The sequence below is a fragment of the Gouania willdenowi genome, chromosome 14 (assembly GCF_900634775.1).
Source record: "Gouania willdenowi chromosome 14, fGouWil2.1, whole genome shotgun sequence".
Lineage (NCBI taxonomy): Eukaryota > Metazoa > Chordata > Actinopteri > Blenniiformes > Gobiesocidae > Gouania > Gouania willdenowi.
Genome location: NC_041057.1, coordinates 17497287 through 17515325, shown reverse-complemented (window position 1 = coordinate 17515325; position 18039 = coordinate 17497287). Strand labels below are relative to the sequence as shown.

Here is an 18039-nt window from a genome sequence, read left to right as displayed (position 1 = left end):
GTAAAGTTCACACCACGGAAGTATGGGAAGTGTAGTTTGAAGCCGTTTTGGCGCTGAACTGTACAAAGTGAGGAAAACGACAAATGTGGAAAATCTCCTTTAATTTATAGACCTAATCGAGAGATGATAAAAACTATAGAAATAAATCTATTCTGGAGGCACTCAATAAATGTTTTTCAACCTTGGCGTCGTTCCCCCACGTGGGGTTGTCTGGAATTGAAATAGGGTCACCTGAAATGTTTAGTATTTGACAAAAAGTAATTACTGATTAAAAATAATTTTTTTAAAATTTAAAACAACACACAATATTTACTGTATTCTATACTTTCACTGTCTCAAATTAAAAAAAAAAAAATTGTTTAAAATAAAATGCACTACAAATATCACTAATCCTGGCCATTCTGTATTTGTAACACAATAGAACATTATCAAAAACAAATTCTAAAAGAGAAACGTGTCTTTCAGACAGCCTGATATTTTTTATTATCAAAATGGGGGTTGTGATCCAAAAAAGGTTGGGAACCACTGCACAAAATACTCTTTCTTTCCACTTGAGATTCTTTAAAATGTGTGTTATCTCTCATTCATCCCATCATTTTGCTCTATAGTTGTTTTCAAATAGTTTTCTAAGCAAAATGTTATAGTCGGACAAAAGGGGGTACCTTTGGATTGAGAAATAAGAGAAAGGGGCGTGAAAGGGTTTAGCCAGAAATGTAGAGGATTAAAATGATATTCTCCAATTATTAAACTATCCATAACTTTCAGTTATTAAAAACTCAAAGCCTTTTGTCCTTCTGATGAGGAGTTCTCAGGTTCGTCTCGTTCCTTTTGGAGCGTCTCATGTTTTGTGAAGAGTGTAGGAGAGAGTGAGGACACTCGTGTAGAGAGGATGAACTGTGAATGCCTATGGATGGAGTGATCATCAACCTTTCTGTGACCTGATCCTCAGCTCAACGACTCATTGACTTTGGCTTCAATAGCTTCAAGAGTACAAATGTTTAGTGGCGGACAGAAATATAATTAATATAACAATGGTGACCATTGTAATGGTGAAAAACATCCAATAGCCCGGTTCGTTGCTGTGATAACCAGGGTTGGAGTCAATTATAACTGTAATTGCGTAATTGATAATTAATTACAAGTATGATGTAATTATAATTGGAAAAAATCAGTTGCTTTGTAATTGTAATTAAAAATTGTCAATTACCATTTAATTAAACGCAAGTCTGTGGAACCATGTTACAGTTGTATATCTTACACATACGTAGTAAATGATTATTATTAATAATAATCATAATAATAATAATAATAATACATTTTATTTGTAATGCACTTTACATTTGATACCAAATCTCAAAGTGCGACAGGATTAAAAATAAATAAATAAATAAATAAATAAATAAATAAAACACAACATATATTAAAAGACAGGACTAAAAGAGGCATTAACTGTTAAAATAAGTTTCTGTAAAAAGGTGATATTTAAGTTTTTTCTTAAAAATGTCCATTTATGGGACCCTGAGGTGGTCTGGGAGGGCATTCCACAGGCGGGGGGCAGCGGCTTCAAAGGCTCTGTCGCCACACCAAAAATATTAATACCAATATTTTCATTGATAATGAAGCCTAACAAGATAACCAAGAGATGAGAAACACATTAGATGATTGATAATATTTTAAGTGTATTTTACAGCTGATTTAATACATGTGTCAAAACTGATCCGTTATCATAATAGATGAACATAACAGAAAGCTAACACAAGAGGAAAGTTACATTTTAGGGGGCTATTTATTAAAAGCTCAGTAATTGGGATTAATTGTAATTGAACTTTAGTAATTGAGAACGTAATTGTAATTGACTTTCAGGGGCAAAAAATAATAATTGTATTTTTAATCGTTAATGGGAAAAATGGCGCTCATCGTGATCGTAATGAAGTTATACTTGAACATTGATAATTGAAGACGTAATTGAAATTGATCAGAACCCTGAACAGACCAGTGCTTTCCCACAGCTCATACTTGCAACTTGTTGTAGAGCAGTGGTTCCCAAACTGTGGTACGTGTACCCCTAGGGGTACTTGAACACCTCTCAGGATGTACACAAACATTTGTCAGTTATTTTTTTAACATTATAGATATTTTTTTTTACATGCAGGTTAATGTTAGACAAGATGCAGGAAATATTTTAGACGAGCCTGTAGACACAAATCAATAATGTATAACATGAGCTAAGGGGTACTTAGAATAAGAAATAAAGGCTAAGAGCTGCATGCATGGGGCAATAACGTTGTAGAGGAAACACAGTATTTTGCGAGTGTGTTGATCTGAATGTGCAGTGTACGGACAGAGACAGAGAGGTTTAACTGAAATACCTTCACAATAAGAGAAGAAACGTTTACTCGCTGCACAACAAATCTGCGCACTTGTACATCCCTAACAGTGATATCGCTCTTTTGCATTTACGTTGCAGCGAGCAACGCTAACTCGCCCACAGGCACATGTTAGCAGGTTAATCTGGTTAAAACTCTGTTGTTGGTCTTTTATTTTGAAGGTGATTTTACTGTGGCTAATTTAGGAACTCATCTACTTACCTCCTAATGTCTTCCCATGGAATAGTGGTTACTCTTTTATCTCCTCTAACACTTCCTTTGACAAGCATATCAATAACATTTAGTTTTGTCCCCATGCATCAGCTAATAACTCTGTCACACTAAATGTGCAGAAAAAGTCTAAATGACTTCGCAAACCTCACTTCCAAGTCTGATTAAATGTCTCGTTTCAAACAAAACAGACAAGCGATGAAATCAGCAGCTTGGCTTTCACACGTCGGGGAGCAATAAGACCTCTTTAATCATAAATAATACCTAGTTTTATCAGAATGTAATAGAGGTTTTTTAGGATTCGGAGGTCGTTTCCTCACAACTGAACATCAGGGGCTGTGCATGTTGTAATCAGGACATAAAGGAAGCATCACAAAGTGAAAGAGGCAAAAAAAATCCAGCACTTTAAAGCATCAGAATGAACATCCTCAGTCTTCTCCAGCTTCAGATTATTCATGCATGGCAATGAATTATACACAGCATGTCTCTGATGTTCATAGAACAAAATGAGATCCCTCGATATGTACCACAGCACACGCTGGAGCTCAGTTTGACACACAAAATGAGGCACAAAAACACATGTTGTCAAACTTCAGATATTTGACGTTGTATTTACAGCTTAGGTTCCCAAAGTGGGGTACGGGTACCCCCAGGGGTATGCAAATGGTCATGAATAGAAATTAAAAAAACATTGATTAATGTCCTCAAGTTTGTACTTTACATGATGTATAAATCATACATAAAGTATGTAAGGCGCTAACAATATCCTGCAGGAAATTGTGGTAAATAATTGCAGGAAAATTGACTTTTTTGAACAGTTTAAAATTTAAAATGACTGCAGTCATGGAAAAAAAGCATGGGGATAATGCGATTATCCAAATATTGTGGACTATACATTGAATTTGTGTGTTTAGATATCTAATATATCTTAGCTGATTTATCTACAACTGAATTATTTGGTCATCTGGACAATAATTGATGTTTTTCTGTCTTTTTAACTTTCTCCTAAGAGCCGAATTTGATGGTTTAAAGGGCCAGATTTGTGCTGTAAGGTTACGTTGTATATGATATTACATTATTGTGTTTTTTAAGGGTGCAGGAATAGGTTGTACATGGCTTCAGGTTAAATGTCTGAAGGGGTACGGGACTGTAAAAAGTTTGGGAACCACTGCCTTATTGCATAGTCCAAACATCATCAAGTTTCCTTATTCCTCACCTGAAATAAGATGCGTTAAAAATGAAGGCGTTGGGAAGGAAATATGTAACAATCGCTGCACAGACTCAAAAAAAGACCTGACATTTTTGGAGGAAACATGTTTTCAATCTTTCCAGTAAAAAAAGCTGTATATTAGTGTGCCTTCATGGATGATTTAGCTCTAGTTTGTATTTATTATAATCACATGTTCATCCGTTGGCTGTATTAGCTTCATCCGCTTCCTTAAATGTGGTTTCACTCAGTGACAACCTGAGTCACTCCTCATTTAGTGCTTTTAATAAAGCGTTTCCACTGGTTTTAAAAACATACTCTACATGCTTCATGAAAATCTAATCCAGTCCCTGCTCTACACACACCCACCCACCCACACAATGGCTATAAACATTTTAAAATACATAATTAGTGACGAATGCTGTGCACACAAAGTCACAATGTATTTTTGATGCTCCGGAACACGTGTGAGCTCTGAATTACAAAAGGACCTACGTATTCGCTCCGTGCCCTACTTTTCTGTTTAAAGAAAGGCTCATTGTGCATAAATTACATGAAATTATTTAATCTACACTTCATTATCTCCTTTGTGGCTGAACAGGGCTTTTTCATGGGAGGAGGATCTGATGATTTATTCCACAGGCTTGGGAAACAAACACTGAAGAACGGATCATTTTTAGAACTTTTGACCTTTTCATTCAACCTCCCTGACATTTGACTTAATCAGGCCGTAATGAGGAGACACCTTTTCTATTGCCAGAGTTCATAATCTGGAATAATGCAACAAAAAGGCCAGAGATCGCAGCAAGCATCTGTGTGGATGTCAGAGAGATAAAGCAGGCAATAAAGGACTAATCTTTAAGACCTTAATGTTTGTTTTGCTCTCCTTCCAGCTCCAAATATTTCCTATGATGAGAAAATATTTCCTAAAAAACACTCTATGGAGGGTTTTCATGGCGCGTCATCCATCGCGTCATCAACCCGGAAGTCGCCATTTTGCAGATAAAGCAGCAGGTCTACAAACAGCACGCAGCAAGTAAATCCCAAATTTGTATTAAAATACTCATTGTAGGAGTTGCTGCTTTTGCCACCTCTCAGAACAACATAAAAAGCAAAGTTAGATGGATTTCTGAGTGCATCCTAACCCACAGCTTCTCCTAAACAAACAATGCTACAGAACTCACTCACACATGCTGTCCCTTCTAGGAGAAAACGCCAAAAGTAACGCATATTGTGCAGCTATTGGTGAACAAATGTGCCTGTGTGGCATTTTACAACAGCACCTTCATGCATGATTCCTACAAATATAAGATGCAGCGAGTCCTATGAATGATTATTTGTGGCCTTGTAGGACAGGACAAGGCGACAACGACTTTGTGAATTTTTCATCGGACACTTTATAAATCATGCACGTGTGTTTTCTGTGCAGCACAGTGGCTGCTCCTGCAGAAACAAACCCTCCGAAAGCAAAGAGGTTTTAGAGTCACAAATATTTGCTGCTGTCCTAAGTTTCAGGTTCGGAGGAAAAACTTTGGGAGCCAAAGTGACCTCAGGAGGCACTGAAACAGAAACACTATAAATCTTTAGCGATGACAACCTCGGCTCTTTGCTGTTGGGCCGTAGCTGATAACAGGACATGTTTACAAAATCACAGCTCAGCCTCAGCAGAAGTTTAAAGAGCTGTATGCTCAGCGTAACCAATAATAGGTTCTCAACAAGCTTCAACGCACGCACGCACGCACACACACACAGCTGTACTAAAGTGCTACAAGTGCTGTTTGACTAGAAAGCTTTTATTTAGTCCTGGAGCACTATTTCTTATTGATCTATTGTATTTGTTATTTTATATATATATATATATATATATATATATATAATGCATTTAATTAATTATTTATTGTATTTATTTAAAGTAGGAGTGTTTTTCAAAATGTGTTTTTTTTAAATTATTATTTATTTTTATGTTTTGAATCTAATTTTCCTTTACGTGTTTTTGTTTTTTTCCAAGTACGAGTATTTAATTAATATATTTTCACTAAATCTTTTAGTGACGTTTTGGCGCCACTATACTTTTCTTGCTGATGCAGCATTACACACAATGGGCTTGGTAGTGGAAGAGGCAGCTTGCCCGGATGACATCATCAACCCATCATGCTTTGCAGGCCATTTAAGATGACGGTTTCCTGGCTCTTTAACTGTAATTAAGGTTCATCTTTAAATGGCAATTAATGGCTTATTGGTCCATGTAAGACTGGGTGCTACACTCCATGTTGAAACTATCATTGATCTCCCTTCAAATTGAATTATTATTTTTTTTGTATTTATTTATTATTTGTTTTCATTTAATTCTCTTTTTCCCCCTCTCTTCTCTCAATTTTATTTTGTGTATGTATGTATATATATATAAATATTTATACTGTATATTGTTTCTTTGACCCACATATTTGACTATTAATAACTTATTGTTTCCTCCCCTAACCCTCTGATAGCACAATACCATCATTATACCACACACACGCGCACGCACACATTTATAATGTATGAGATATTTGAATATTATCTATGCTCTATGGCATTTTTTCTGTAATTGTCTTCGTCTTTGTGTTATATATGGCAATAGAATAATAAATAAGGGATACAAAAATAAATAAATAAATAAGTATTTCTAACAGTGGTTACTAATGGACATTGTGTTAAATTGTTTAATAGTAACAGTGATTATGAGGAAATAAAGAAGTCAGATCAATACGTTAGGATATTGTTACCTATTTGCCCAATTTAGAGAAAACATGAATTAGAGATCCATGGTAGGACCAGCAGAAACTAGCAGGAGGACAGTATCAGATATTTTTAATAAGCAAATATCAGACATCCCTAAAACTAAAATCGACCACAATAATCTGATTGTTCTGTAACATTATCTGCATTTTGCTGATTTTGTCAATAACCAGCTGCACTCGTTGCTCCTCTGACTTTATGTTATGACATCTAAAAGTCATCTTTGCAGAAGTTCCTGGAAACTTGCTGCTGCTGACATTGTTTGGATATACTCCAAGGAAAAGTTGGTCTCTCCTGTGTAATCGCTGCCTGTTGTTGTTGATCACGCCTGGTGATCGGGTCTGGCATTAAAGTCGTCACAGGTACCAACGTCTTTGAAATCTGTTACGAGCTTGATTTTCTCATCCTCCGCTTGTCGCCCCCCTTCTATTTCGGGTAATGGTGTCTTAACTTTGGAGAGACTGTGCTTGAGGTTTGTATACGTGTAAAAAGAAACGTCAACCAAACAAGCAGCAGGTACGTAAAGAGTGGAGGCGTTCCTCCTTTCCTGAGCTGTCAGAAGGAAGCTATTATTATTGCCCACTGCTTTAAGACACAGTGGAGAAGAAAGCTTTCTTCTTTCCTACGGAGGGAATGACACAAAGTCTGATATCTTCAGCGCCTGTGCTCAAAGACGTTTCTGCTACACAACAGGAAGCACATGATGGCAAATGAAGACACGATACCACAAAGGTTAGCAATGACGTGTCTCCACAGGATCTAGTACTTTCTGTGTAAAAGAGAACAAACCGCCAAACACGTCGAGATGTACCTTTGCACCAACGAAGCTCAATCTTTTCCTAAGTGGCTCAGCAACACTTGTGAAACATTATGTACTCCTGTAGGATGAACATTACCCTACTGGTAACCAAACTTTGATCTCAACATCTACAACAGACAACTACCTGTAGTGCCACATGTGCCCCCTCAAAACTAATAACACATGATTACAGAATCTACCATCGTACACTGATTGCATCTACCAAGGTCTCTTCTTGGAGGCTCTGTCATTGTTATGACTACCACTATCAGCAACATACAAAACCCTGAGAGCACAGAAAATTCAGATTCATTGAGACACACACACACACTTAAAACTCTGAATTCCAGACCAGTCTGCTTCCAAAACCCATAGACCAAATAAACCCTGTGTCTGCATCTGACCAGCAACCCTAAAACTAGACTCTGTCTCATTTCATCCAAAACCGCCACAACAATTACACAAAATGACTCTCAGAACACACGAATGGGCTGAAAAATATACAAAACAACGAAAAAACACAAATTGACTCAAAAAATGCACATGGTGCAACAGAGATACACAAAACTACAACAACAACACACAACAAAATACCTTTAGAAACAAAAAAAAAGCAAAAAAGACACCAAAAAACCCACACAAAAATGATAGGAAATAACACTAAATAACAAACGCACTATCCCTCTGTTCTTTCCTCTATTAATGCTTAGATAGGTCATTATTCTAAATGCTGACATGAATGTTGATAACGTGGGCCTTTAATCAGACCATTTCTGTGGCCTTTCCCATAATACAAGTAGGATGTCTCTGATCTAGAAGAAGTAAATCTAAGCAAACGAGAGCAGCTCCAGGCCTTAGTGGACAGCAGTGCCTGCACAATCACAGAGAGTCTCTCTGCAGGATCCCGGCGTTCCTGTGGGAATGGGCAGTCGATGACGAGAGAAGCCTCACACTCATCAGAAGGAAAAGGCAGTGATGTACGAGCTTCAAACAGTGCTGGCATTTGAAATTCATGTATTCTCTAGAGTGATGTTATTCTTGGCAGGAGATCCCGAGCCAAGGTTTGACTGCACATGGCGCAGATAGATGTGTAACAAACTGCAAAAGAAACTCACGGAGCCCAACCTGACCTTTTCCGCTTCTGTTTGGATGAATACAAACGGCTTAAACACACGTCATAAACACAAAAGGCAAACGTACACATCTGTGTAGATGTACTTTTAGTGTTCGCCTTTTAGACTGTGTGTAACCTACACTTTTAGAGAACTTTGATGCATCTTGTATATGCTGCACATGATGTTGAATTGGGAAATGGGTTTTGAGTGGGCTTCTAGGGTGGTCTTCCAAATTCCCATTAAGTTTTTCATGAAGACAAGTTATTATATGTATATATACATATATTCATGAAGAACTTAGACATATAAATACATTTATGTGTATAAAGAATATGCGTATGTAAATTCCTATAATCTGGAAGTTTTCTCTCACCTGCTTTACAGTGAATGTTGGGTTTATTGGTGCTACAGGTGAATGTTGACGACATAAAATGTAAATGTTAAATTAGGGATTATAAAATGTGAATAATCCGGCCTCTGCTGACTGTTAACAGATCCTTTTCTTGAAGTCTTAAATGAATGCCTGGTTTAATTAAAAACCTGCATGGATCCCCTCGGGACTAATTAGCTGCTCAATGAGCTGAAACCTTTCAAGGTCGGTGCATTCCGTCATATATGAAGCCAGTGAAGCCAAAAACCTGAAGTGAGTCATTACAAGTGCAATGCTGCAAAAAACACCTCACTAAGTTAGAGAAGAAGGACAGCACACAAGTTGTGTATATCGGTTCTTTAGTACTTTACATGTATGGGGAAATACAAGGGTCTGTTTGCAGGAGAATACAGGGAGTTTAACAGTGCTCTGTACATCACAATAGTCTGTGGTGGTTACTTGTCACGGCTGGCTGAGCCGTGCACGCTGCGCACGACTAAAGATCTTCATTTACATGGTGTGAGGAGACTAGGTTTCTATGAGCAGCTTGGTACCAAAGCAGCAGTACAAAAACAGTACGGATCATAAGGTGTACAAAGGCTACAAAAAAACCTGTTGATAAAGTTTTCATCCTGTGAAATGCAAATAAATTCTACGACTCAGCAGGAAATCATAGTAGCAGAGCTGCTACTGAAAACGTACTTTGTTCTAGTGATGTCACCATTATCGATCCAAACACGATTACACCGACACAAAAGAAGCAGGTTTATATACTTTCGTCCTGAGAACCCATCGATGGGAACACCAAGGGTAGCTCCGCTTAAAGTCACAGCAAAGCATGGCGAGTATGTAAATGAAAGGCTAGAACCATCAGACATTTCATTTCAATCTAAATCATTCAAATTACTTTTAAATTATGTTTTAATCACATGAGGCAATAAAGAAAAACCCTTTGAGTTGTTTTCTCTTCATTACATTGTTTCCTCTTTAATCCTTCCTATTGTGATAAACACTTGAATCCAAATTAGTTGTGTTTTTTTGTCTCCTAAAGCTAGGCCCTGTGGCCAGATGCTGCTGTACATACGAGGGTTTAGCAGTAATTGTAAAGGCGGAGCTTCAACATGGTGTCATCTTTGAAAGCTTAGACAGAGAACATGCTTTTATGCAAGGCGTTACTTTAAGCACAGGTCTTCTTATAAGGACTGAAACGTTGAGAAACACATTTGTAAATAGAGTGGAGGATCGCTTTGAGTCAGAATACGGAGAAATAAGTGAGACATTTTCTCAATTTATGTTTTTGTTTTGACTTAACATGAGAATAACGTCAGCCTTCTGAGGTAAAATCACTATCCTCTTTTCAATCCAATGATCAGACACCTGAAATAATCCAGATACCCCCCCAACCCACATAATAATCCAGATTTCCCACCCAATTTGGACTTTATTTGTGAGGATAGAATAAGAAGGGTGATAGATCACCTTTAGTGTTATACATGTACAGGTACATACATGAAATGTGTCCTCTGCTTTTAACCCATCCCTGAGGAGCAGTGGGTAGCCACAGTGTAGAGCCTAGGGAGCAGTTAGGTTAGGGTTAAAGGGAACCCCGGCTACCTGGACGTTAATGTCCAATATGGTCAATGTTTGTACCAGCGTCATAGAACCTGTATTACAATCATTCAACATATCTTCCTTTGTATAAAAGTGCAAAAGCCGTTTTCACTCATAGGTTGCCCTTGTTTGCATTGCAATGCTAAACAGGTAGTAACGTCAAGTGGTTGCTCCGCCCTATTCTTTTAACCCCATGGTGCAGAACCATGTCAGCTGATCAACCTTCCCATTTTAACCTGGCAGAGACGTAAGCAAGCAGGACAACACTGAAGACACCAGTCAAAGTGAGCATCAAAATGAAGAAGACCAAACTAGCTGGTGAGCGTCCGGCAACTGCGTCGCTATGGCAACCGAGAAGGGGAGCATTTGTGTAAGGAGCTCCACTTACTGTCATCAGAAATGATTTCTCTGATCAGAATCCTCTGCTGTTGTATGTTTTACACATTATGAAGATAAACGACAGAGACTGAAGCGGTCTGTAAACTCACATCACTCCCTTTGTTTCTCAAAAGCTGCACAATGGTGCATTTTTAGGGAATTCTTGTTCCTGAAAGCCAGTGGTTAATCAAAGTCAATGTGCTGGCTCGGTACTGTGCAACCACCCAACGTCATTACCTGTTATGGCTTGCGCTAGTAAAACAATGCTCAGAGATTACAATGTGTGTCTTAAATTGCGATTTTTAAACAACAATTCTTCATGCTTTTTCAACAACACGTATAAGAAAAACATTAAAGTATATTTTTGTCCTCACAGTCGGGGTAACTTTTAAGGGACTTGCTCAACACCCCACAGTGATTTTAACAGGTGACTTTGTTTCAAGACCACTTCCTTAACCACTATAGGCCACCATTGCCCCAATAACAATACCAAATGTTTGTCTCATGATCTAGATTTTTTGCCTGCAAATCAATTTTTTCTTCTTTCCTCAAGTCTTTTTTATACTGAAGTCAGAATTCTGATATTATTCTCTGAATACTAAGAAATAAGTCAGACAAGTCAGTCAATTCGGGCTCTAATCTGAAATAAATGTTAGATTTCTGGGGTAAATTCACGATTCTTCTCAGATTTGTCTTTTTTCATTAGACTTCTGACAAGACAAGATTAGTTTATTAATATATTAGTAGTGGGGTTAAATTAAGCAGAAAATGTCTGCTACCTTTATTCTAACATTGTTGTGTAAAACATTTTTGGGGAGTATGAATAGTTGGATTAAATCTCCCTAAATAGACGAAAATTGAGTCGATTGTTGGACTGATTCTTGTACAGCGAGTGATTGTTCCCGCCTCCAGGAGCCATAATTTGAGGTTTGTGTGTCAGCTGTCAATCTGTGTAGAGGCTGGGTATAAATCACTGACAGCAGCGTTCTCCTTTGTGGGCAAAAAATATCTACAATTCATATTAGATCAGAGTCATTGACTAGAGAAGCGCTCTCAACGCTTTCTATGTTTAAGATCAAACTGCTGTAAAACAGTTTCTATAATAACAGCAACTGTCACTGTGAGCATTGTTCTGGGTTTGAGCTTCACAAAGGCTGACGATCAGGGAATAATGCAGTTTGCACATTGTGATGACTAATAGAGCGCTGCTCATTAACACCACTGAAGAAGAAGCAGGTGGCGTGACTTTACTTTAGGATATTGAGTTGGTGACATCAAAGAAAAATAGCTAAGAGTCATCTTCACACTGGGGCTGTCTGTCTGAAGTATAATCAGTTTGGTTCGAACTAAGGATGTCCTGATCCCAATACCGAGGTATGTATACGTACACGTGAAAATGCACTGATACCACGGGCCTATTAATAGCTTCGACCGATGTAAATGTCTTTGTTAATGAGGCAGTTCAAAGGTGAAAAAGCAACGTCAGCGGCTTTGTAAATACATTTGTTTGTGTGGCAAACAATGCTGGAGAAGAAAGAGCCATATGTGATGAGTGGAAGTGTTTGAAAGAAAGTGAAACTGGAACAGCCAATGACAGCGCTGCAGAAACAACGCGTGGATGGTGAAGTAACAGAGTCTTAGGGCATTTTAGCATTGATTTAACGGACCGTAACCCTGTTTTTCCCTGCAAAGTCTGCTTTGTTTGGACTTGTGTGAACATGCAATTGAAGCGTGGATCAGATAAACTAATTATACTTCGGTTAAAAGCAGTGATCTTGGAGTGGTTGCTAACAAATGAATAATCTGTTGAGCTGACTGATAGGCTGCAGCATGAAAAATATTATAAAACACCATAAAACAATAAAAACAGCTCATGTACAAGCGTGCGTGGATGTTTGTTAAAATGACATTGTCCATGCGCCATCCCCCATTGCACTACATTATTTTTTATCTTGCCTTACCCACAATACTATGCAGTTTACGTGAAATTGGGTTCACTTTATATGTTGCGTTTATACGTTTGTGTTCATACAACAAACAAATCACTCGGAGTTTGTTTGCAACTGTACAGAAAGTCCCGTCCACAATTGGACTAGAGTCTGCTTCTTTGATTCATAGCCGAGTACAGTTGCATGTTCACACATGAACAATTGAGGTAGACTTTCTGGGAAAAAAAACCCTGAGCTAAAGAGACTGGTGTGAAGTTGCGGCTAACAGTTACAGCTCTAGTGCAGACCACTTTTTGCGGCGCAGGATTGGAAAGTGGTTTTAGATTCCAGCCAGGGTTGTGGTTTAACTTGTGAACATTTTTCGCAAGCACAACTGAAGCATCTGTATTTGCATTAATAGATACTTGTATTTGGTATTCGTTGAGTACCGAATAAAAGAGTTTGTTCTCGTTTTAGGTCAAGTGGTATCGGGACATCCCTTGATGGAACACAATGTGCAAGTGTCAGTCCTTTAAATTAAATAAACCAAATATAAGAAAACATACCAAAATGCATTGTATCACAAAGAAAGTAATTTGGTTAAAAATCCTTCTTTGCAAGTGGCAATAACGTCAGTGGTCAATTTGGAGATCACGAACCATGAATTTTTTTTTTTTCATTTTGAGGAGATATTCTTGCTAACATACAAAGTTGATGTTGTGTTTAATGTGCAGCTCAGCTATCATTTAGTATCTTATGCAGATTGGTGTATGTGAGGGTGAAATCACCTTTCTGTAAAGTTTTACCGACACTGTGACTAGTTTCTGACTAAGCATGTTGTTGGACTCCGGCCCATGTAGGTCTGCACATGCAGTAGAATGTAGCCTCTGCATGGGTGTGAGATGCATGTACTTAGCAATATCTGTAGATGAGTATACAAACATTTACACATTTGGAAACGAATCCTCTTCCAAGACTGTTGGAGGACCTCACAATGCACAAACCTCATGCGCCAGAACCAGTCGTTGTATTTTACACTGTATGTAGCCCCCCAACTGACCGTTTTTATAAGGCATTGGATTCTGATTGACAATTTGTCGTCGGGCACTGCCTGTGACTACCTACGATGTGTAGAAAAGTGTGGGGAATGACCGTGAGTTTGAATGTTGATGCGACCATGAAGGAGCTGTTAAAAGGAGTTTTTCTACTTTGGCAAAAAACAAAACGACCAAACAAAATAGCTTCCAGAGTCTTTGACAAGTTCATGTTCATCAAAGGCCTCTTTGTTTAAAGAAGTGCAGTACCGTACAGTTCTGCCTGTTCATGCCAGGCTAGTGAGCCACCTAACAGTTTATCTTTCCAGTGAAACATGTTCATATAGCCAAGATCTGTAGATCTGGAGTCTCTGGCTTCTTTGCGTCCTCCAGGTGTGAGCGTGTATGATATTACAGCACTGTGCAAACTAAAGGAAACAAACCTGAACTGAAACAAAAGCTGGCCTTTCAGTCTGTGAAGAGTTGTCTTCACTAAGGTGAGAAAAATAGAAAGGAGCGTCCTTTATAGAAAGCCCAGAGTAAGCGTCCCCAACTCTTATCTTAGGCTATTTCCTTTATTCTCCGCATGTAGTCGTGCAGTTCCTCTGGGTCTTGAAAGCCCATATCTTGGCACACCCACTGAATGTCCTCCTCATCGGCTATAGGGATTGAGTTATAGGGCAGCTCCTCCGTAGGAAGAGTGGTGAAGGTAGTGAACTTAACTCTCTTGCGCTTGGAGGTGGGCGAGCTCGCCTCCTCACCGTTCTCCTTGGTGGAGCCACCAGAACTGCCATCACCCCGCCCATGGACTTGGCTTTGGACACTAGTTTGGGAACTGCCACTACTGTGGTGATCCCCGTGGCAACAAGTCTGTACGCCCTCCAGGGGGTTACTGGGACTCTCTATCTGCTGTGGTGATAGGTCGCACTGGGCCCTAAGCGGCTGCCCATTTCCCAGGAACACCCAGTGGTGGGAATGGTCCATGTTGGCCTGACCCTCAGGTGGGATCCTTTTATGTCGGTATTTTAGCACAAAGACGATGCAGTTGATGAGAAAGACCAGGATAGCCAGACAGAAGACTCCCAAAAGAGCGTACATGCCGATCTCGAGGTCCGTCATATTCCGAGGTGAATGAACAAAGCCATCATCCTCCTCTTCGTCGCTCTCCGTCGGTGGCTCTTGGTTGCTAATTGTGGGGAAGTTGGTGTAGTCAATAGGAACACTGGCAGGCTGTTCATTAGATGTCTCATAAACCTTTCCGCTGACGCTGGGATCAATGATTGGTCGCCGGGTAATGGGAATCAGCTCAATCTCACCCTCAGTAGTTACGTCTTCCTCAGAGTCCTCCTCAGGGCCGAAGCGGACTTTGACGTACACCAAGGCAGAGGCGATGACACTCTTGCGTTTGGTCTTCTGACAGGCTTCGCAGATGGTCATCTCCAAGCGCAGCATTTCTCCAGATCCTTCCCCTTCAGCCACCACCACAGGCCAGCGCTGCTGAGGCTCCTGGGATATCGACACCACTTTGTCGTCCAGCGAGGAGGCGTTAAAGTTGTAGTCTTTTGGGTCAAAATAGGTCAACGTGGCAGCGGTGTTGTCACTGAAAAGCATCCAGACGGACAAACTGGCTTCCTGGAAGAAAGAAAGAGAAGATGGAGTCAAACTCAGTCCTTCTATAAACATATGGGTTTCAGCACAAACCACTCAGTATAGAACCTACAAAAACATTTTTTTAGCATTTGAATTCTCTCCACTGCTGAAGATGGACCGCATCATGCAACACACAAATTAAAAACCAACAACCCTAACACTGAACTCCAAAGACTTTTTCTTTCAACAATTTCTGCAACAACTTTGTGAGGCTTGTCGAATACAGCATTCGTGTTTTATCTGCTCACTTACTCCACTGCTTGAGTGTTTTATGAAAAATATTGTGTTGATTGAAACCATTTTTCCATCTCCACATCTCTCTTGAAAAATATTTTTTTTTTATATACTTAGACTTCTGGTTAAAGGAAGAATATTACAATATAGTGAAAGCTGTTTAGCTAGTCCCATTACATCCTGTTTCTATCATCATTCAGAGTCCATCTAGAAATGTTTGCCATTGGAAAAAGAAATGCAGTAAAAAATAAAATAAAGGATGAGCAGCGCAGCAGCTTCCAGACTGTATAAACCACACGTTGTGTTCATTTCAACACAGTGTGTTTATATCTCTCTCAGGAATATCACTCTGGCTTGAATCCTTTTCTTTCCAGGGAATGACCATGATTTGAATGTCTGCCTCCCACTGAGCCTTTGAAGTCCGGCACCTGCTCCAATCCCTCAAATCTCCAGCGCGTTCGGCAGCATCCTCGCTACCCTGAGCTCAGTGCGAGTTTCGACAGGCACGCACACAGCCTGTCTCTGATGTACACACGAGCAACCCAGTTTCAAACAGCAGAGGAGGGAATGATTGTCTGTTCAGGCAGATGAGGACGACTTTCTCCATGTGTTGGCTGTGATTCACCCATTGTGTATTTCCCCTCGCTCTCCTGTAGAAAACATTCAGCTCCTGCATGCTGGTTACCTGACATCCTTCATCTGTAGAAGCATAAACACCAGTGTCCATGTAATCAAGGCAGTGCTTGATGGCTCCCTTTAGTTCACAGCGTGGTAAAAGCAACAGGCGGCCGAGAAACACAAAACACAATAAAAAACATCCATGTCTTTGAGATGAAGGCTTCTCTTCTGTCTCAGAAAACTAAAGTAAATATGAGTTAGGAAGTAGTAGAGAAGTGACGGTGAAACGGTTGGAGGTATTTGTGTGTGATTGTGGATGTGTGTGAGAATGAATGGGCTGAGGATGTGTGTCGTGTGGGAACTAATTTGTTTTCACTTGGGGGTGTGTTGCTGTGTGTGTGAGGGTAAAGATGTGTTTAAATCTCATGTACGAAGTGCCTTGGATTTTCTGCGATTATGGACAACTAACAAAAATCCCTAAAATGACTTTCGGAAATGTTAATAGCTATATTTTACACATATGACCTACATGTTTTAGAGAAAAATCACACAGTCATCACATTTTGAAGAAATAAACACAAAATTGTCAAGTCATGTGCTAAGAAATCTTGTGAGACTGTGGGCTATTATCGATTTCACGGGATTTGAGCAACACGTGTCAACTTTTGAAGCATAGAAACATTTTCGGGCTGATTTTTGGAACGCTGCCGGTTGCAGTGCACATGTACAGTATGGAGTTAGTGATGGGTTGCTTATAGAAGTCTGTGATACAGGAAGGGCATCAGTCTGCTGTCTCTGTCACTTCCTGTTACCGTTTACTGCCTGGACTGAACAAAATCCCTCCCCCTAGTGTTGGCTTGAGTATCTGCATCCAGCGAGTCCTCACAAAATTAAGTTTTTGTGTCTTGGCGCACTCGTAAAAATAGCCCATTTGTGTCATACTTTTTAAAATTAGGACACAAACTAAATTAAAAAATGTAATTAACTGTATGTCTGTCTTTTTTGTGGATCTGTGTTAAAGTTACTGTGTATGTGGGAGCATCTGATATTAGTAAATCAGTTATATGTAATTCTTACATGTTTGAACCAACTGAGTTTTTCAGGCACCACTAAGATTAAATAACAGTCCACATGTAATCATGAGCAGATCAATGGTTACAGGGAGACGTCCTCGGAAAGACTCGACTGTGTCGAGGAGAAATGAGAGCGACGCGAACAGACCTTGATTGTCCAGTATTTTACTCATTTCTACAGTAATAGAAGACATTTGTGCTGCTTTCCCACCAAACCAAATCACATAGCTTGAAATAGCCTCGACGGAACGCTGAGAGCATCACCGGCACAGCCTCGAAGAGCACTTAGGACAATACATTACAACAATTAAATTTCAAGGTGCCCAAGAAGCGGAAAGGAAGAAAAATGGGGATTTAACGCTGGCTTCTCTCACTTACTCTCCATGATGGAAGGGCACGGCCCAGCCGGGAACTTCAACATACACGATTCTCCAGAGCTCAGACGGCGGATATAATTAATCATGTTGTGGAAATTACTGATGTCCTTCCTTGAGTGTGAAGAGAGAAACCAAACATCATGCCTCACACTTGAGGGTGTCACGGTTGGTGGGTTGTTTTTATTTTCAATGACAAATATTCAGTTGTTAAAACGGCTGATTATTTGGAAGGTTGTTGGTTCAAAGCTCAGTTAATCTTCAGTGACGTTT

General features: G+C 39.4%; 1 protein-coding gene across 2 annotated transcripts in view; it reads right to left on the bottom strand.

Moving 5' to 3' along the window:
• Positions 1-9208: 9208 nt before the first annotated feature.
• Positions 9209-18039, bottom strand: part of tmem132e (transmembrane protein 132E) — a 389634-nt gene continuing 380803 nt past the window's right edge. For both annotated transcript variants that reach the window (XM_028466769.1, XM_028466767.1), the window contains exon 9: positions 9209-15449. In XM_028466769.1, the coding sequence (XP_028322570.1) occupies positions 14379-15449 (1071 nt within the window). In that variant the 3' untranslated portion in view covers positions 9209-14378. The remainder of the gene's footprint in view (positions 15450-18039) is intronic.